This window comes from Erinaceus europaeus, chromosome 9, assembly GCF_950295315.1.
Source record: "Erinaceus europaeus chromosome 9, mEriEur2.1, whole genome shotgun sequence".
NCBI classification, from domain to species: domain Eukaryota; kingdom Metazoa; phylum Chordata; class Mammalia; order Eulipotyphla; family Erinaceidae; genus Erinaceus; species Erinaceus europaeus.
In genome coordinates, this window is record NC_080170.1 from 52,653,560 (window position 1) to 52,676,072 (window position 22,513).

Consider the following 22,513-nt stretch of genomic DNA (forward strand, 5'->3'; position numbering starts at 1 on the left):
GCAGCAAAAAGAAACCATCTAAAGGGTGTGTGTGGAGGGGAGGGAAATTCTGAACATGAGTATAAGTTTTTCCTCTTTTTCCAAATTTCACACACTTGCTGCAAAGGATGAACTCTGATTAGTTGCTACTGATGATTATGTCACTTTTAGTGTTATTCCCACTGAAAAATTCAGTGATAGAGTATCACACTGTAAGGTGATTTTGTAAAGGAAGCAAGGTGGGTATAAATGAACAATTGAAACATTTGAATGTTAGCTCTGGAAGCTTCTAGTTTTCTTTAAGATTCTCTGGGAGGTAATAAATTTTTTATTCCTTTGATTATAGTGTCTAGGAGGATTGAGAAATATTTTTGGAATTCAGAGAAACATTTGCAAGCAGAGAATTTAGAAAGGGAAAATATGACTTAACTGGTGGCAAGGATATTTCTTGCTTTGACATTTTAATTTCACCAAATGAGCAAAGCTCAATTGGTAGATCTGCATATAGGAGTTAGATCTTGGGGTTGTATTTGAAATGAAATACCTATACCTAACTTATCAAAGTGAGCTCGTTCTGTAGTAGGTATACCTTTGATGGACAATAAACAAAATTTCACATAAGCTTGATTAGATTTCAAGGCTTTTAATGTTCTCTATTCAAATCCACAACCAAGTCTTGGTAAAATTTCATTTATTTATCAGCTAATTTAAAAAGAGTACTTGAGTGCTAGGGAGATAGCGTAGTGGTTATGCAGAAGCCTGAGGCTTTGAAGTCCCTGGTTCAATCCCTAGTAGCACCACAAGCCAGAGCTGAGCAGTGATCTGGTCATTCTGTGTATCTTTTGCTCTCTATATCTCTTTTGTTAAAATAAATTATATATATATATATATATATATATATATATATATATATATATATATGTTCTTTTCTTTTTTTCTTGCCTTCAGGGTTATTTCTGGGGCTCGGTACTTACACTATGAATCCACTACTCCTGTATTCCCCCCCCCATTTTTGTTGCCCTTGTTGTTTATCATTGTTGTTATTATTGCTGTCGTTGTTGATGGATAGGACAGAGAGAAATGGAGAGAGGAGGGGAAGAAAGAGAGGGGGAGATAAAGATAGAGAGACCTGCAGACCTGCTTCATCACTTGTGAAGCGATCTCTCTGAAGGTGAGGAGCAGGAGTTTTGAATCGGGATCCTTGCGCTGGTCCTTGTGCTTCACATTATGTGCACTTAACCCACTGAGCTACCACCTGGCTCCCCCATAAAATATATTTAAGTTTTACTTGATGTACATGAAAAGAAAAAAATAAAATATGTGTATGTGTCTATCCCACAGGCTTTCATGTTTGAGTATGACCACAAAAAGACACATATGCATCTTAAAAATCAGGCTTACCTGCCTGACTGGTAATAGAAAGGGTTTGGCATTACATGTGGGAGAGCCCCTCTCAGAAACACCTGAGAATGCAGATATCAGCCATCAATCCCATACCAGTAGTCACTCCAATAATAATTTTCCCAGGTACACATGCTCAACTGCATTAGAAACTCATTGGAGGGTAAGGGTAGATAGCACAATGGTTACACAAAGAGACTCTTGTGCCTGAGGCTCCAAAGTCCTAAGTTCAATTTCCTGTACTACCATAAACCAGAGCTGAACAGTGCTCTGGGGAAAAAGAAAGAAAGAAAGAGAGAGAGAGAGAGAGAGAGAGAGAGAGAGAGAAAGGAAGGAAGGAAGGAAGATAGAGAAACAGATAGAAACTCATTTGGTAGCTAATCCCAATTCACAGCCAGATTGTTAATTAGAGGGCATGGAATTCCCCCAAATGTAGATCTCCATTCTATCGTGTACAATAGCACTGCCTAACAAAGTCAGACATTCCTAAAGGATAACAAGAAAGTTCAGCATATATCATCTAGACTCAGAATGTCAGGACCCTAAACAGCATGAGAGATTTACCACCTAAGAGACTAAGTGCATAGCCAATAGACTGTACAACAGAATGTGCAGGTAGGCAAGGTCATAAGTTGTGTGCCCAACTTCCTATGGATTTTAATGCTGATTAAAAAATTGAGGACATAAATTCATTCTTAACACAGATTTGATTAGAAAAGTTATTATGGTTTCCTTCAATATTGAGAATGGAAATGCATGAAATTACTGGACGTTACCAGTGGAAGTGCTTAAGACAAAAAGTTATCTTTAAGAATATGTTAACTATATATTAGATAAAGATGATTCCCCAAGGAGATGTATAAAATCTTATTGTCAAAGCTTATTTCTTACTGTCAAAGCTTCTGAAATAAAACACTTATTTCATTTTGTAAAATGTTCCAATAGAATATGAATCTTTGTGGTCTGGGAGGTAGTACAGTGGATAAAGCATTGGACTCTCAAGTGTGAGGTCCTGAGTTCAATCCCCAGCAGCACATGTACCAGAGTGATGTCTGGTTCTTTCTCTCTCTCCTCCTATCTTTCTCATTAATAAATAAATTAAATATTTTTTAAAAAAGAATAATGAATAATGAATCCTCTGTTTTCCCTTTCATTAAGAAAAAAAAATGAGTGAAGTGAGCACTGATGACATCGCCTGGGCACTAAAATATATTTGTAGAGCACTCTATCTTCCTTAAAATACAAAGGAGTTCCATTTCCCAAAATTACTTCTCCTCACTCCCATTACTGTATACTTGTTGCTGCATCTAACTATATCTTGCAGTGATAAAAAGACTTTCTTCAAAGTAAGAAATCCCTTATATGGCTAACTAATACATGTAGTCATTCTATAAGAAAAACTATTTTCATACAAATGCATAAGTGAAGCCTGACTTAGTGTCTATAAAGGTAAGTTTAAACAGATAAGTTTAATGAACTATATTAAAGGGAGAAAAAGGCATTAAAATCATCACTCAAGTGAATATTATTTTCCTGGAAAGACTTAGGAGAAACCATGAGATGGAACTTATAAAATGACATTAAACTCCACTGTAGAAAGATGACAAGTCAAGTTTCTCTTGCTCAATTACCAAATCATGGTATAGGACTACTGTAGACCAATTACATGAAGGAACAGTTGCTAGGTATAGTTCTCAAACCACTAACAAGAAACCCTGCACCAGTGATTATGGGTATTTCATTTTAACCCTTTGTAGGAAGTAAGCAAGGGTGATTTTTCTCTTGTTCAGGAAATAAGAAAAACAAGCCACAGCCAGTCTCCAGATTCATAGCACAGACCCAAAAAGCATTAAGCATAAATGCACATTCTAGCATCCCAGGAGAGACATATAAAATTTCCTACCCAAGTAATTTTGGGGTGTGAAGTTCCCCATTAAAAAAAAATCAAAATGAAAGTCAAATGGAGAGGTGAAAAAAATACAAATCACAGGGCAGTCTAGACATATAGAATGGTGTGTGCTGCCAAATTTGACCCTTAGGAGAAAAGACAGAGAGCTACATCAGATGCTGAGTATTCTATCTGTTTTAGTTCTGAACCTCAGACAGAAAATCATTTTTTTAAGCTGCCACAAAGATAATGCCCCAGTGTAACCCAGAGTTGGAGAAAGGAGCCCTATCTCATCTAGCCAATTAAGGAGTGGCGTGGAGCTGGCTTGGAAGAAGCCCAGGGCTGCAGTTGACCACTCAGCACTTCCTTCTGCGTGGCATGGGGAGAAGGAGAGAAAAAGAGGAGCCTGAAGCCTCTTTTGGGGAGACACACACACACACACACACACAATTTTCCCTGCAAAAGATGCGCAATGGAAAACAGTCTCACCGCCAGTAGCCGAGGCACAAACAGCCGATGCCCCATCCCCAGAAGTTCCAGCACGCGACAGGCATACTCATTCACCAGCTTACTCCTCTCGTCGTGCATGTCCTGGGACTTTCTGACAGGAGGCACGAGCTTGGCAGCTGGGGCTGGGCAGGGCACCCCTTCTTCCATGAGCAGTAAGGAGGTCTCCAGAGTGAGAAAACGGGATTCCTTATCCTCAATTCTGAGAGCTGCAGAGGGAGGGGAGCCAGGTACTCACGAGCCAGTCTGTTGTAAGGAATGGTCAGCTAATGTCGCCAAGGAAAGAACATTTTAGCTCAATTAACCACTGGGCAAGAGCCTCCGAGTGGACTGGAAGATGGAATCAAAGTCAGAATTAAAGACAAAACAGCAAATGCAATCAGATGCTGGCAAATGGCCAAGACTGATGCTGATGCGTTCAGATACATGTGCAGAAATGGACAAACTGCTTAGAAGATTCTAGCGTGTGTGTGTGTGTGTGTGTGTGTGTGTGTGTGTGTGCGTGCGCGCGCGTGTAGCAGCCAAAGCAGTTGGGAAGCTGCAAAGAGAAAAGGATGAGCTCATTGCAATCCCTGATTCGTGAAAAGAAGCTGGTGTTGCTGCCTCTTGCTGTGAATCAGTAATGAGGGGGGTAGGGAGGGAAAGGGAGGAAGGGAGGGAAGAAGTGGTAGGTGAATGAGCCTGTGGAGTGTGTCTCCAGGGAGAATGTTGTAATGAGAAGCCAATGGTGAGCCATGAAGAGATGTGTTTCCCCGCCCAGGCTGCCTTCCATCAGTGTGAGCCTGACAGCTTTTGCTGTTGAATCCTAAGCCCACAGACAGATGAACCAGTGTCTCCTAACGTGATGCTCACAGAAAATCAGCCATCCTGGCAGCTAAAGGCTGACCTTTATTCCCTTTTGCTTTCTAATAATAAGAACTGATGAAAGTCTAATTTGATACTGTCAGTCTGAAGTGGGAGGCTCCAATTCTCAGATCACTAAAATCTCTCTATCAAAGAGAACTTTAGAATAAAATGATAAAAGGATGGACAAGAGAGCAAAGACAAAACATTCAAGCAGTGACAAAACATCCAAGCAATGGCATACCCTTAGGTGAAACTATGCAATAATGAGGACTTTTGGCAGTGCTGGGATGTACTTAAGTATTTGAGCATTCTGGGAAAAATCAGCCATAATTAAAAGAAAAAAATTTCACAAATATACAACATGATAAAACAAAAACCTCCAACATAATTGTGATTATTCACTTAAGGAACTACTAAAGTTGGGATTCTCAAAGCCAAAATAACACTCCTTAGTCATAACTCTGGTAAACTCTTGTTATTAATTCAAAACACTGTGCTGATACTGTTTGGCCAAATTAATCCCTCCCCTATGATAATACCATTTGTGGGATTTCCTCTAGTACCATGGTGCTCTACAGTTTTGCTGGGGCTTGGGCCCAAGATTTATGGTATATAGTAAGTCACAGGTCCTAGTTGGTCTGCCATCTCACAGTCTAAGGCTAAGGCATAGTCAATTCCTTTCAAGTTTTCCTTTTCTCCTCTGACAAATAAGCGTTACAAAATGGAAACATTTCCATAATCTGGGTTTAATAGATTAAGTATAGAGTTAGGGTTAAAAGAAAATGCTATCTTCCTTAACCAAATATTGCTTGGTTTCTTTAACCAAATGTAAAGTATTATTATTTAATAAAGTATCTTTAATAAGATTTATATATTGTAATAAACTCTTTTATTATGAAAATAATTTCTTCAAAATTTATACAAAGATTTTAATGTAAAACAATAAAAAGCATAAGAATACCACAATACAACTTCATATCGTTAAGATTTTGGAAAAAACTTTCATCCTATTAATAGAGAAGAGATTCTAAACCTTTCACACCCCACCTCTAAACACACACACACACACACACACATTCTCTCCTTTGAGCCATCCCCCCACCCACCTCCCACTTCACCACACCCCCCTTTGCCCTACAGGGAATGTCTCCATTTTTATCTTGTTTACATACTGGAGTTCTGCAGGCAATTTTGTTTGAAATCTCATGCTACTTCCATACTAAGTGTGAAAAGCACTGTCAAAGAAGCTTCACATTTAAGAAAAAGGGGAATATTGACTTGTAAAGCAAAGAAGAACATAGTGACTTCTTTGCACAGGAGATTTTCTTTTTTGATTTTTTTTTTTTTTAAGGATGGGATGCTTTCATTTAACTGACTTAGTCTCAAATAACCTGGCAGAAGCAGTTTTCTTACACAAACCATACAAAAAAGAACTTTCTTGACCAAAATGATGTTAGAGAAAAAAAATAATAAAGCTAACCTAGCCTCTGAAGCTGCATGGTTTAGTTATGAAGTTCACACAAGAAAGTAAAATTCAGGGCTGGTAGGGGTCGGGTGGTAGCACAGCAGGTTAAGAGCACATGGCGCAAAGCGTAAGGACCGGTGCAAAATGCAAGGACTAGCATAAGGGTCCTGGTTCGAGCCCCCAGCTCCTCATCTGCAGGGGGATCTCTTCATAAGCAGTGAAGCAGGTCTGCAGGTGTCTATCTTTCCCATTCTCTGTCTTCCCCTCCTCTGTCCATTTCTCTCTGTCCTATCCAACAATAACTACATCAGTAACAACAATAACAATAGCCACAACAACGATAAACAACAAGGGCAACAAAAGGGAAAAAATGGCTTCTAGGAGCAGTGGATTCATAGTGCAGGCACCGAGACGCAGCGTTAACCCTGGAGGCAAAAAAAAAAAAAAAAAAAAAAAAGAAAGAAAGAAAGAAAGAAAGAAAGAGAGAAAGAAAGAAAAGAAGAGAAATTCAGGGCTGGCTTTGACATGCACAAAACACAGGTTCAAATCCTTGTCACACACAAGAAAAGTACACTGGCACTGGGGGAAGCTCTGGTGCTATGGTGTCTCTTTATCACTAGTTGAAGAAGTTGGCCTAGAGTAGTGACACCCAGCAACAATAAAAGAAAAGTTAAAATTCTATGTACAAAATATTAAAAGTAGTAATTTATTTGTTTTTATATTTTACAAAGATTTAATTTATTAACAAAAGGAAGAGAGAGAACCAGAAAAGAACCTCAATCTAATACATGTGGTGGTGAGAATAGAACTCAGTACCTCATGTTGCCAAGTCCAACACCTTATCCACTGTACTACCTCCTAGGCTGCTTAAATGTAATACTTTAAGAAATTTTTATTTTAATTTCCTTCAGGCTGCAGAAGAGACACCCACCTTCCCTTTCTACTTTCCAGGTGGGAACTAGATAGGAATAAACACATCCCAGATTGGAAAGTTCATTTCCATCCTCCTGATCTCCCTTTCCATACCACAGCAATCTAGAATTCTCAGAGATCTACTTTATTTAATTCTATACATACAAGCACTGGCCAACAACCAAGCATGAGGCTCCACTGAGAACAAAGCACTGCTTGCACCCAGACCACCACATCAACTGCTTCCAAAATTCTTTGGGCTTTTCAACAAGGGTCCTATTTTCAGGTCATCCTTTGAGAATAGGCTCTTGATCACTATCAGGTAAAAATAACTGTTAGAGAATAGCATCAATGAAATGGAAAGTTGAATTCTAGGGGGGGTTGAAGCACCCCCCCTAAGGCACTCACCTTAGTGAGCATTTATCCTCTCCCTCCCAGTCCCCATTTTATTTACTGATGATCACGTTTAGCAATAAATACAGTACACTCTTAAGAAATTATTGAGCTACAAAATAGCCCAAAAATAAACAGAAAAGGAATTATTCTAAATTAATTGCATAGCATTTCACAATTTCTCATTTTTCTTTCTTTTTTAATTTTTTTATGTTACCTTTATTTATTTATTGGATAGAGATAGTCAGAAATTGAAAGGGAAGGGGAAGACCGAAAGGGAGAGAGAAATAGAGGGAAGGGGAAGATAGAAGACAGAGAGACACCTGCAACACTGCTTCAACACTCATGAAGTTTCCCCCCTGCAGGCGGGGATGGGGGGGGCTTGAACCTGAGTCCTTGTGCATTATAATATGTGCACTCAACCAGGTGCACCACCACCTGATCCCTCTCATTTTTCTTTACATTATTGCAGGAGGTTTTGCTTTTTAATTCTACAAAAGAAGTTCAATGACAAACTGCAGATAACATGGAAAATTTGAATGAAGAGCCAGTGAAGCAGAGTGAAAACAAAGTCAAGAGCGCCAATGGTCCCAAAGCTGTAGCTTCCTGTAGAGACTCCTATCTTAAGTGTAGAAGCAGCTGGATAGCACATCAACCCTAACCAGAGTCATGGAATCACCCACCTAGCACAGGTGGGTACTAGATCATTAACATTTCCTCCATTCTTCTGAGAATGTCATACAAAAGAGGAGAAGGAACATAAAACTGTGCTCATCTAGATAAGAGTTAAAAATTAAACTTTTAAAAAATTTTATTTATTTATTTCCCTTTTGTTGCCGTTGCTATTTTTCATTGTTGTAGTAATTATTATTGTTGTTGTTACTGATGTCATCATTGTTAGATAGGACAGAGAGAAATGGAGAGAGGAGGGGAAGAAAGAGAGGGGGAGAGAAAGACAGACATCTGCAGTCCTGCTTCAGCGCCTGTGAAGCCACTCCCCTGAAGGTAGGGAGCCTGGGCTGGAAACGAGATCCATATGCCAGTACTTGCACATTGTATCACATGTGCTTACCCTGCTGCGCTACCACCCAAATTTTTTTTAAAAAAATCTATACTCTTCTTCTATGGAATGGAGTAACACTAGCATCTTGGGTCTCTAAAGTCTTGCACACACATGTCTGCTATTCTAGTGTAGATTCTGCTCAGCACCATACTACAGGCTATGAAAGTATAAAGAGACTTAAAATTATGCTTCTAACCTGACAGGTAATTCAGACTATTTGAAGAAAAAGCTGAAATTAAATGTAATTAAACTGAGTAGACAAATTATATCACAGGGGGAAAGAGTTTCATTATTTTGTTATTGGAAAGCACACAATAAAGAATTCAAGTACAAAAATGTAATTAACTTAATACTGTGGTGAACAGATACATAGAATTTCTGGAGAGGAGGATTCCTGTAAAATATCTAGTTGTCTAGCTTTTTTAAATAGTCTTTTTTTTTCTCATTTTACTGGGGGGGGCTAATGGTTTACAGTATGGTTGTTGACATATGGGCACATTAATACTCTGATTTCTTTTTTTTAATAGATTTTATTTATTCATTTATTTATTCATTTATCTGAATAAAGACAGAGAGAAACTGAGATGGAAGGAGAAACAGAGAGGAAGAAAAAGAAAGAGACCTGCAGCATTACTTTATCACTCATTAAGCTTCCCCCCAAAGGTGGAGACCATGGGTTGAACCTGGGTCTTTGTGCATTGTAATATGTGCATTCAAGTGAGTGCACTACTGCCTGGCACTTATATTCTGATTTCTTATGAGACTAACACATAACTATTTTAAAGGAACCCATTTTTTAATGGATTAAGAGAAACTTACCACACAAAATTAATGTAATAACATTACAAATAGTCATTATAGCACTAGTAACACATTATTAGTCCTAATGATCAGATTCCAAAGTGATGCCATTATTTATGCAAAAAAACTTTCACAATCTGTGAGAACTGGGTTTTTTTTAATGTTTTTACTTATTTATTATTGGATAGAGACAGAGAGGAATTGAGAGGGGAGACAGAGAGACACCTACAGCCCTACTCCACTGCTCGTGAAGCTTTACCCCTGCAGGTGAGGACTGGGGATTTGAACCTGCAACCTTGCGCACTGCAATGTATGCACTTAACCAGGAAAAGCTGTTTGTTTTATCTTAGTTTCATGTCTCTTTTTAAAATATTTTTATTTATTTATTTATTATTGTATAGAGACAGAGAGAAATTGAGAGAGGAGGAGAAAATAGAGAGGGAGAGAGATAGAGAAATACCTGCAGCCCTGCCTCATCACTTTTGAAGCATTCCCCCTGCAGGTGCAGATCAGGGGCTTGAACCTGGGTCTTTGTGCACTGTAATGTGTGCACTTAACCAGGTGTGCCACCACCTGGCCCCTTCAGTTTCATCTCTCCACTGACAGTTCAGAAGACTTTCTATTTTTTTAAAATTTATTTTCCCTCTTGTTGCCCTTGTTGTCTTTTTATTATTGTTGTAGTTTATTGTTATTGATGTCATCATTATTAGACAGGACAGAGATAAATGGAGAAAGGAAGAGAAGACAGAGAGAGGGAGAGAAAGACACCTGCAAACCTGCTTCACCACCTGTGAAGTGACTCCCCTGCAAGTGGGGAGCCGGGGGGTCGAACTGGGATCCTTAGGCTGGTCCTTGCGTTTTGCGCCACATGCACTTAACCCGCTGTGGTACTGCCCGACTCCCAAGACTTTCTATTTTTATCACTGTGTATTTATATTTATTTAGGAAGTACTTAGGACTAGAGAGATAGCTCAATGTGTTAAAGCACATGATTTACATGCCTTAGGTCCCAAAAGTTGCAGGGTCAATCCCCAGTACCATAAGTCAGAGATAAGTGGTGCTCAGGTGTCTCTCCTACCCATAAAATAAATAAGCAAGTTCTTTGTTTTTAAATAAAAAAACAATACTCATGGCAAGTCAAAAATGAAAACCTCTACTCAGAGTTCAGTTGTATATTTTATAACAACACAGAATAAGTTTACTATCTTTTCATGTGACATTAATTAGAATATTTGAAGACAGGGGCCAGGCAGTGGTACATCTGGTTAAGCACACACATTACCATGCACACAAACCCAGGTTCAAGTCTCCACTACCCACCTGCAGGAGGTAAGCTTCATGAGTGGCGAAGTAGTTCTGCATGTATCTTTCTGTCTCTCTCCCTATCTCCCCTCTCCTTCCCTCTCAATTTCTCTCTGTCCCTATCAAAACAAAATAGAAAGAAAGAAAAAAAGAAAAGAAAAAAAATGGATGCCGGGAGCAATGGATTTGTAGTGCTGGTGCTGAGAGTCCCAGCAATAACCCTGGTGGAAATATAATATATGTGTGTATGTGTGTTTGTGTATACATGTATATACACACATACATACACTTGAAGACAGCCCCGACTTCCTTTACTCCAGTCAAAAAATTACTATCATTCACTGGGCCTCTTGTGAACTTTTTTTCATGTGACATTGAAATATTTGAAGACAGGGGCCAGGCAGTGGTATACCTGGTTAAGCACACACATTACCATGTACAAGGAAACCTATTTCCGGGCTGTTCTAGACTGCTCCCTACTGCCCTGAGGACATGAAATTTCAGACAGTTTCCATGGATGAAGTTCTCTACACACACTGAAAAGGGATACATACTCTGGATATGATAATAAAATTATAAAATAATGTGATGCTGTCAGACCATAGAAACACTAAAGTCTAACATGTTTATCATACTGGTAAAAAAGCTGAGGCAGTAGGCACATGATCTGGTCACGCCCATATACTTGTCAGCCCAAGATCCTGGGGCTCAGTTGCACACTAGGGAATCTCAAATCTCCTGCATTGTACTTTGCTATCCTGCAATTAATGTATCCCATTAAATAAAACAAAATAACTGTATTAGGAAGAGTGTACTTTACTTTCTTATTCCAAAAGGAATTGGTCTGGAACCTGTGCCTGCCGTCTGGAATGAAGGAATCTGAGATTCTTAGACTTGAGTTTAAAAGAAGTTTCCAAAAGTCTGAGTGAGAATGATCACTTTTCTTTTCTTTTCTTTTCTTTTCTTTCCTTTTCTTGTTTTCTCAAAATGATGTTTGGCTTTTTTTTTATGTTTATTTATTTACTTATTTATTTATTTTCCCTTTTGTTGCCCTTGCTGTTTAATTGTTGTTGTTATTGATATGGTCCTTGTTGGATAGAACGGAGAGAAATGAAGAGAGGAAGGGAAGACAGAGAAGGGAAGAGAAAGATAGACACCTGCAGACCTGCTTCCTCTCCTGTGAAGCGACTCCCCTGTAGGTGGGGAAACGGGGACTCGAACTGGGATCCTCATGGCGGTCCTTGCGCCATGTGAGCTTAACCCTCTGCGCTACCACCTTACTCCCATAACTTCTATTTTTTAAAGATATATTTATTAATGAGAGAAAGGAGGTAGAGAAAGAGAGAACCAGAAAATCACTCTGGCAAATGCAAAACTTTATCCACTGTACCGTCCCCCAGGATGCCAAGAGAATAGAATGGTTATTTCAAAACACACACTGGTGATAGCAAAGCACATTTTCTAACTCTAACTTAGAAACACTCTTCTTCAATCAGATTAAGATGCTACATGCTTGGCAGCTCAGCCATGGTGTCTGCATATGTGCAGCTTTCCTGAGCTGCATAAATAATGGGGTGTGAAATGGATGTCATCATGCTCATTCACCCTCATCTGGGCAGCTTGGTTGAAGTCCAGATTTCTTTTGGACTTTAAGCAGAAGATATATATGTATATTTATACATATATATATATATGTATATATATATATGTATGTTAGCAGAGGCCTATTGTTTCATTTTAAATTAGATTAAAATGATGATGTAACAATAAGCAATAGCTCGCTGGGTAGGGGGCATGCCTTGCTCTGTGTGTGTGTGTGTGTGTGTGTGTGTGTGTGTGTGTGGCACAGGCCTGAGCCCTAGTATCACATGAGAGTACCATGACACTGGGAGAAGCTCCAGTGCTGGGGTGTCTCTTTCTATCTCTTAATCTCAATGAAAATGTCACCCTGGAAATGGTGAAATGGCACATGGGCAAGGCCTCTGTTCTAACTCATAGAATCTACACAATGCCTTGATTTCCTCAAGCTAGATTTACCAAAAAAAAAAAAAAAAAAAGGCTTACTAGAGAGAGAGCCAGAGTATCACTCTAATACATGTGATGCTGGGAACTGAACTTGGGATCTCATGCTCTTTCAGTCCAATGATTTAGCCACTGTACCCACATTCCAGATTGTTCAAACTAGATTTCTATTATACTTTTGCAAAGGTTTATTTATTTATTTGCGTGTGGTGTGTGTGTGTGTGTGTGTGTGTGTGTGTGTGTGTGTGTGTGTATGCAGTTTATCTCTGTTGTTAAAGTTATGAGGTGCTGTATTCATCTTGGTTAAGTTGTAAATTGCCTCCACCTTCTTCCTAGAGCCTACCTCCAGTTTTCTACTGAACATGCTATCTTGGAATCTTCAAGTTACACTGAACACCTGATGCAGTTTAACAATTATCACTGTGAAAAATGGAATTTTCAGTGAAGGCATTTTTAAAAATTTCTTTATTGGGAAATTAATGTTTTACATTAGACAGTAAATAGTTTGCACATGAATAATATTTTCTCACTTTTCCATATAACAATACAAACCCCAATAGGTTGTATGTCATCCTTTTTAGACCTGTATTCTCCCCGCTACCAACCCCAGAGTCTTTTACTTTGGTGCAACATGCCAATTCCAGTTCAGGTTCTACTTGTGTTTTCTCTTCTGATCTTGTTTTTCAACTTCTTCCTGAGAGTGAGATCATCCCATATTCATCCTTCTCTTTCCGACATATTTCACTTAACAGGAATTTTTCAAGGTCCATCCAAGATCAGCTAAAAATGGTGAATTCACCGTTTTTTATATCTGAGTAGTATTCCACTGTGTATATATACCACAACTTGCTCAGCCACTCATCTGTTGTTGGACACCTGGGTTGCTTCCAGGTTTTGGCTATTACAAATTGTGCTGCTAAGAACATATGTGTACACAGATCATTTTGGATGGGTGTGCTTGGTTCCTTAGGATATATTCCCAGGAAAGGAATTGCAGGATCATAGGGTAGGTCCATTTCTAGCATTCTGAGAGTTCTCCAGACTGTTTTCCACAGAAGTTAGACCAATTTACATTCCCACCAGAGTGCAGGAGGGTTCCTTTGACCACACAACCTCTCCAGCATTTGCTGCTACTACCTTTTCTGATGTATGACATTCTCACAGGAGTGAAATGGTATCTCATTGTTGTCTTGATTTGCATTTCTCTGACAATCAAAGACTCGGAGCATTTTTTCATGTGTTTCTCAGCCTTTTGGATCTCTTCTGTGGTGAATATTCTGTCCATGTCCTCTCCCCATTTCTGGATGGGGTTATTTGTTGTCTTGTTGAGTTTGGCAAGCTCTTTAAATATTTTGGTTATTAAATTATTGTCTGATGTAAGGCATGCAAAGATCTTCTCCCATTCTGTGAGGGGATCTCTTGGTTTGGGTATTGGTTTCTTTTGTTGTGCAGAAGCTTTTTAATTTGATGTAGTCCCATAGGTTTATGCTTGCCTTAGTCTTCTTGCCTTAGTCTTCTTTGGATTGGTTTCCCTGAAGATGTCTTTAAAACTTATGCGGTAAAGAGTTCTGCTAATATTTTCCTCTAAGCATCTGATAGTTTCTGGTCTATCATCCAAATCCTTGATCCACTTGGAATTTACCTTTGTATTTGGTGAGATAGAGTGGTTCAGTTTCATTCTTCTGCATGTTTTAACCCATTTTTTCCAACACCATTTGTTGAAGTGACTCTGCTTTTCCCATTTAATAGTCTGGGCACCTTTGTCAACGATTAGATGTCCTAGATGCCCATAGGCTGTGGGGGCTTACTTCTAGGCTCTCAATTCTATTCCATTGGTCTGTGTGTCTACTCATGTTCCAGTACCAAGCAGTTTTTATTACAGGGCCCTATAATATGATTTGAGATCTGGGAGTGTGATGCCTCCAATTCTGTTCTTTCTTCTCAAGATTGTTTTGACAGTTCTAGGTGTTTTCTGGTTCCAGATAAACATTTGTAGCATTTTTTCTTTTCTCCTAAAAAATGTGGTTGGGATCTTGATGGGGATAGCATTAAATCTGTATATGGCTCTGGGTAGTAAATTCATCTTGAAAATGTTAATTCCCCTACGATGACTGTGTTGCTGTTAATATATTGCGGTAGCTCTATCAGTATTTACATGCCTTGTCTTTAGGTGCATAGACGTTAATTACTGTTAGTCCTCTTGATTGACTGATCCACTGAGCATTAAGTAGTGTCCATCTCTATCTTTTTAAATTTTATTTATTTTAAAGTCTATCGTGTCAGATATGAGAATAGCTGTTCCTGCTCTATTTTGTGGGCCACTGGCTGGTATGATAGTTTTCAATCCTTTCACTATGAGTCTGTGTTTGTCTTGTTGAGTTAGGTGGGTTTCCTATAGACAGCATATTGTTGGGTTGTGTTTTCTGATCCATCTTACTACTCTGTGCCTTTTAATAGGTGAATTCAGGCCATTAACATTTACTAATATCAAAGACTGAAGATATTTTAACGCCATTCTTACAGATTTTTAGTGTTCATATATGGCATATTTATGGTGGTCTGACTGTTTATAGGAGACCTTTCAGAACTTCTTTCAGGGCAGGCTTGGTGATTGTTGATTCTTTCAACTGTTGCTTGTCTGAGAAGATTTTTTTCTTGGTTGAAAGCCTTTCTTATTGAGCACTCAGTAGATATCTTGCCATTCTCTTCTGGCCTGTAGTGTTTGTGTGGAGAAGTCTGCTGCTAATCTTATGTGTTTTCCTCTGTAGGTGACTCTTTGTTTTTCTCTTGTAGCCTTCAGGATCCTTTCTTTATCCTTATTCCTTTCCATTCTAAGTAAGATGTGTCTTGGTGTCTTTAAGTCTGGGTTAATTCTGTTTGGGACCCTCTGGGCTTCTTGAACCTATATGTCTTTTATGTTGTCTAGAATAGAGAAATTCTCAGCTATTATGTCTTGAAGAATCCTTTCTTCCCCTCCCTTTTTTCCTCTGGTAAGCCAATAATGTGTATATTATTTCTTTTGAAGTCATCCAATAGGTCTCCATTGTTGTTTTCAGTATCTCTTAATCTCTTTTTGAGATCTCTTCTTTTTCAGTTGTCTCTAATTCATCCTCAATCTTGCTAATTCTGTCTTCAGCCTCATTTATTCTATTCTCTCTCCCCTCTACTGCTTTCTGGAGTTCATCTATTTTGTTACCCTGTTCTGATACTGTTTTAGCTTGTTCAGCTAGTTATGTTCTTTAGCTCAGCTATTTCAGCTTTCAGCTCTCTAATAACCTTGAAATAATTAGTGTTTTCTTCCAGAGTCTCATTTGTTGTTTCTGCATTTCTGATGACAATTCTTTCAAACAATTTACTCACTCCTGTGATTATTTCCTTAGCTAGTGTTTGGATATTCACCTCATTATTTTGTGCTTCACCCTTTGGGGGGCTTTTAGCTGGACTCTTGTCCTGGTTCATTTCTCCAATATTTCTTCTTGTTGGTTTAACCATTTTATATAGTATGTTTTGAGGTCCTTCTCTCAGTACTTTTCAAATTACTGATCACTCATGCCTGGATTGACTTGTGTCTAAGTAAGGTAATTAAAGGGTTCACAGTTATGGAAACTGACAGTTGTTTCAACAGTATTTTAATCCCTGAGTTGGAGCTCAGTGGCTTAAAAACCTTTTTTCTTCCCTGTAGGCTTTTAAACTATAAGTAGGTTTCTTAGCTTAATCACTGACTCCTGACCAAGAGATAAAGCAGGGTGGGGCAGAGATAATCCAATGGTTATGCAAAGAGACTTTCATAGCCCCACCACTAGGCCACCAAGGTATAGATCTCCTCTTGAGTTTCCTGGTTAATTCTCTGTCCCCTGGTGTCAGCACAGGGCCTCCCCCTCTGCTGCTCTAGATTCTGAGAGCAGTAGCAATGGAGACTCACAGTTGCATTAGGTGAGTCTTAGGGGAGTCCTCTCTTCCCTTCAACAGTCTTTTTGTTGGTGAAACAGTCTGGAGGTGATGCCTCAACTGGTAAACTACTGGACTGTTATCAGCCACTTAGTCTCTCCCTAGGCTCCTCTCTGTCCATGAGCCACATGTGTTTGCAATCACCGGTGATTTGAGTGATTTGGTGGGTTCCTGAAGTCATTTTAGTCCTGTTTTGTTGAGGTCCCAGGTGGTCTCCATTGGTATTCCTAGTTGACCCGAGAGAGGAGAGGAGAGAAACACAGCTGCTGCTGCTCCATAGACCCACCTCCAGAAGTCAGTGAAGGCATTTTTATGTGGGTCATCCCATACACTAGCAAGTGCATCTGGATTTAATAAATTTAAAAATTTATAAAAGGAGTATGTCCATATGGGGAAAATTCATGTTTTTAAATAGTCCATGTTCTGAAACCCATATGGCAACAGATGTTACAGCTAGACTATTTCCTCCACCACCACCACCACACACATACAACACACTGAAGACATCAAATGGCTTTAGAAAAATTTCAGAAGTAGCAAAATGATAAGCCTATTATCATTTGATTGTGATTTTTTTTCTCTCTCTATTTTCACTGAAGCTAGTCCTCTTCCTCTCCATTCCTTATGAACATGGAGACATGTTAAATTGGTATATCTTGTATGATGATTACAGAAAGTAAACAGTTTATGACACAAAGCAACTACTTTATCTAAAAATTTCAAATAAAGAGGGTAGCGCAGTGGGTTAAGTACAGGTGGCACAAAGCACAAGGATGGGTGTAAGGATCTGGGTTCAAGCCCCCAGTTCCCCATCTGCAGAGGAGTCGCTTCACAGGCGGTGAAACAGGTCTGCAGGTGTCTATCTTTCTCTCAACCTCTCTGTCTTCCCCTCCTCTCTCCATTTCTCTCTGTCCTGTCCAACAATGATGACATGAATAACAACAACAATAATAACTATAACAATAAAACAATAAGGACAACAAAAGGGAAGAAACAAATAAGTAAATAAATATTAAAAAACAATTCAAATAAAGAAACTGAGGAGAGGCCAAAAAGATAGCTTACCAGGTAGGGTATGTGTTTTGACACATACAGTGTCCAGGTCGGAGGCCCAGCAGCATGTGGGAGTTACTATGTCACTGGTCATTGGTCTTTATTGCTCACTTGCTGTCTGTCTGTTCTTCCATCTGTCTGTCTATCTATATGTGTAAAAGCATGGCCCAGAAATGGAGTAGTGAAATTAGTTATGAGTGAGGCCCTGGATCTGGAAAAAAGGGGGGGGGGGGTAGGAGAAACAAAAAAAGGAGGAGGAAACCAAACGAAACTATCATAGTGGTAATCAAAATTTAAGAAATTTAAAGGGTTAAAAGAAGTAGTGCAGGAGTCTGGGTGGTGGCACACCTGGTTGAGCACACTCTACCATGTGCAAGGACCCAGGTTTAAGTCCCCACTCCACACCTGCAAGGGAAATGCTTTATGCGCAGTGAAGCAGGTCTGCAAGTATTTATCTTTCTCTTTCCCTATCTCCCCCCTCTCAATTTCTCTCTGTTCTATCAAATAAAATGGAAATTAAAAAGAGAGAAAGGAAGAAAGGAAGGAAGGAAGAAAACTAGTACAGAGAAGGTAGCACACCAGTCATTTATGCCTGAGGTTCCAGAAGTTCCAAATGCAGTACTTGGTACCACCAATTACCAGAGTTAAGTATAAAACACTGCTTTGGTCTCTATTGAAAATAAAAATTTTAGGGAGTTGGGTGGTAGCGTAGCCAGTTAAGCGCACGTGGCGCATAGTGCAAGCACTGGCATAAGGATCCAGGTTCGAGCCCCTGGCTCCCCACCTGCAGGGGAAGTCGCTTTACAGGTGGTGAAGCAGGTCTGCAGGTCTCTATCTTTCTCTCCACCTCTCTGTTTTCCATTTCTCTCTGTCCTATCCAACAACAACATCAATAACAACAATAAAACAACAAGGGCAACAAAAGGGAATTAATAAATAAATATTAAAAAATAATAATAATAAAGAAAAGAAAAATTTTAAAGGCAGAGGGCAGGGAATTAGCATAGTGGTTGTACACAATGGGACTTGCAAGCAAGAGTTAAGTATACCAGGTTCAATCCCTAGCACCACTAATAGTAAGAGCTGTGAAGCACTCTGGTTAAAGAAGATCAAGTAGGCCACGTATCTTGCCATATGTACAACCTGGATTTGAGCCCTGGCACCACATGAGAGTGCCACGGTAGGGCAGCAAAATAGGTCATCTGGTTAATCTGCCTGCTCTGCCACATGCATAACACAGGCTTGAGCCTCAGACCCACCATATTGGAGGAAGCTTCAGCATTATGTGATTTCTTTCCCTTCTTTGTCTTGGTCTCTCTCTATCTGTAAAAGTCATCCCAGATAGGTGAAGCCCCAGTAACAAACAAACAAAAAATAATAGCATTGGGGAGTTGGGCGGTAGCGCAGCTGGTTAAGGACCTGTGGCACAAAGCGCAAGGACCGGCATAAGGATCCCAGTTCCAGCCCCCGGCTCCCCAACTGTAGGGGGTTCACTTCACAGGCTGTGAAGCGGGTCTGCAGGTGTCTTTCTCTTTCCCTCTCTATCTTCCCCCTCCTCTCTCCATTTCTCTCTGTCCTATCCAACAATGACGACATCAACAACAATAATAATTACAACAACAATAAAAGCAAGGGCAACAAAAAGGAAATAAATAAATAAATATTTAAAAATCTAAAAAAAAAATCATAGCATTGGAGGAAGTGCCAGTACTGTGATGTCTCTCCCTATCTCTCTGTACAAAGTAAAAAGAATGATAAATAAATAAATGTTAGCTGGCAATATGGGAGCAGTGAAATTTCACATGCTCAAGGCCCCAGTAATGAAAATAAATAAATAAGTTAATAAATAAATAAATAAGTATCTTAGGATATATATATATATATATATATGCTAGGCGGGGAGACAGCATAATGGTTACATAGACTAAACAGACTAAACAGCTTCATACCTGAAGCTCCCAGATGACAGGTTCAACCCCCACACCACCATAAACCAGAGCTGTGTAGTGTTCTGGTGTAAAAAATACATATATATTATGAATGTCAGGTTGTTTCTTCCCATGATCCAACATATATGAATATAATAGAAATAGGGCAAACTTCAAATAAATCAGTATACCTGGCTAATTGATTAACAGCCATTAGTTATGCCAAATGATTCATGTCCAAAAACCTACTATTAATCCTCAACCCTCACAAACATCAGCCACAGAAAAATGCAAAGACCATCTTAGACATGCAAGTAATTGCTGAGTCACTGTGGTTCTGCTAAAGAAGAGAGAGGCTTCTATATTTAAAAGTAAAGATATAATATTGGTTTTGAAAATGTTCTGCAAATCTTGGATAATACATACAATGTAACTGTCATGAAACCACAAGAAACAGTCCTTAGACTCAGCAGGGATGAAGAGGAAACCAGATTTAAAAAAACAGATAAAAGAGGAAACCAGGGCAAAAGGCAAATGAAGAAATATTAAAATATTTATGCATATACCATTACCCTGGAGCCAGGTGTCACTGGATACAAATCCAGCCCATAATGTTGTCTCCCTCAGTAGTATTAGAGACTATACAGGGTGGACAAGAACTACCATAGTGTACGTTAAGGGTCCACAGAAATGTGTATCAATGTGTCTGTAGGCACATCTGAGGCATAGTCTGGTGATGGAATACCAGAGGAAGGACTTAAGTGGGACAATAGACAGAGGAATAACACAAGAAAGACAGTTATTTAAAAAGATTGATCTGGTAGCAGAGGGCAAGAGAGTTTGGGAGAGGAAGAGAGTGAAGGCACACAAGTCTTAAGCTTCTACAGTCAGCCATATGTGAGAAAAGGAGAGCCTGGTCCCACAGTTGCCATGGAAACAGAACCATGCGTGAATTTGAAAAGCATCAGGAAAGCAAAACAGCTCTTGGTTATCTTTGTGTAACTTCCCATCTACATGTTCTTTGTGTAAATCGTTGATACAAAACTGCTAGACACAGTGTCCTTAGCCTGGTCTGGGAGGCACAGCATGGAGGAAATGGGAATGCACTCACAGAAGGGCATAATGCCCTCTCAAAGTTGTTAACCCTGAGGCATGAAGTCTAGTAAAAAGACCAGCTGGTATGGTCACTTTCTCTTAAAGTCTATTAGTGGAATTCAAACCATAATACACTCAGTGGAATACAGCAAGGGCTGATTAATTATCCAGGCACACCCTAGTTATCATTAAGTGAGTGATATATGAGATAATGGAAGGTCCAGTAGTCTGTGTTCTCTGCAAAAACAACTTAAGTACAATGCTTTTCCCTAATGTTGAAGAGATAACAGGATATAAAACTTTTAAAAAATATATTTATTTATTCCCTTTTGTTGCCCTTGTTGTTTTATTGTTGTTGCTATTGATGTCATTGTTGTTGAATAAGACAGAGAGAAATGGAGAGAGGAGGGGAAGATAGAGGGGGAGAGAAAGATAGACACCTGTAGACCTGCTTCACTGCCTGTGAAGCGACTCCCTTGCAGATGGGCTTGATCCCGGGGGCTCGAACCGGGATCCTTAGGCCGGTCCTTGCGCTTTGCATCACCTGTGCTTAACCCGCTGCACTATCGCATGACTCCAGATATAAAAATTTTTAAGAAAGAGGACAAGAGTGAGAATGAAGGTGGAAAAAAAAATTGAGGGTTTTCATGTTCATCTTCTGCCCCACCCACATGCTTCTATGCCTCTGACACGGAATTATACTGCCTGGTGAGTCCCTCCCTTCCTGGTTAAAGAAAGTTGGTTATTTCTCCCCAGACTATTAGAACAATCTCCTAACTTGTCTTGAACAGCAGTTACCAGTCTCCTCACATTCTAGTTTCCTTTTCATTCATGGTAATTGATGCAGCACTGATCCTGCTTTAATCACATATTTGAGGAAAATATCCTAGGAGATGGTGGGGCAAAATATAGAAGTAGACCTTAAGCCCCTGAGTGATCTCAGGGAGCTGATAGGTCTGCTTTTGGAGCCAATTCTTCTTTCTGGACTAGTATGTGTGAAAGAAATAACAACCTTAATTAAACTACTATACTTTTTATGGTTTCCCACTCATTAGTTCTTTCTCTTTCTTAAATAAATTAGCCTATGTCTTCACTAATCAACAGCACACATACCACAAATAAATTATTATGTTCTGCATTCATTTAGCTTTGCAAAAGCCAAATCACCACAGTCAAAGGGAAACAACAAAGGAGAAAAAAATGTAATTGTATTTCTCTATATTATTTCAATATTTTCTCAACCCACATAGTCCAAATATAAAATAAAATTTTGTGGGCTTCAGGTGAATTTCCTCTGACTGATTATACTATTGTGGTTACAATATCTATTGATTCCTACAGTGAGTCATCAAACCTGTCAGCACTTTAACAAACAAAATTAGCCCATTTCATGCTGAAAAGCAATACCAGACACTCTGGCAGGCTAAAAAAAAAAAGGGTCATAAAAACTTACTGAGCAGTAACTTCCTCAGACAAAAGTCTCCTGCTAATATTTCCCTGTGATCGGTTCCACCCAGTGATTGGCAGAGTGAAAAAGGTTTGAATAGGGCATTAAAGAGGATTTAGGCAGAACTCAGGAATCAAATATTAACTCTAGCTTGTCAAGAGAGAGAGAACATCTTAGTGTCATGGTATTTTTAAATAAAATTTCTTTTATTTATTTCATATAAGATAGAGAGCTTCACAGTAGATATAGGAAGAGAGAAAGGGAGAAAAGTCAGAGAACCACTCAAGAATTTGCAATGTCAGGCACTGAACTAAGAGTCTCAGGCATGTAAGGCCTGTACACTACCAATCAAGCTATTTCCCCAGACAACATTTTTTTTTTGGGGGGGTGTCATTCAGGGCCTTACCACTCTAGGATGACTTTATTCAGATATAGAGACAGGAAGGGGTGAGAGGGAGAGGAT

General features: G+C 39.2%; 1 protein-coding gene across 4 annotated transcripts in view; it reads right to left on the minus strand.

Annotated features, from left to right (window-relative positions):
- RABGAP1L (RAB GTPase activating protein 1 like) overlaps positions 1–22,513 on the minus strand; it is a 527,154-nt gene that overhangs the window by 112,200 nt on the left and 392,441 nt on the right. The window contains exon 1 of one of the 4 annotated variants that reach the window (XM_060197907.1): positions 3,758–4,278. The exons of the other annotated variants lie outside the window; for them this stretch is intronic. Within the exon in view, the coding sequence (XP_060053890.1) occupies positions 3,758–3,925 (168 nt within the window). The 5' untranslated portion in view covers positions 3,926–4,278. Of the gene's footprint in view, positions 1–3,757; positions 4,279–22,513 lie in introns of those variants that run through there. 4 annotated transcript variants of the gene reach the window in all.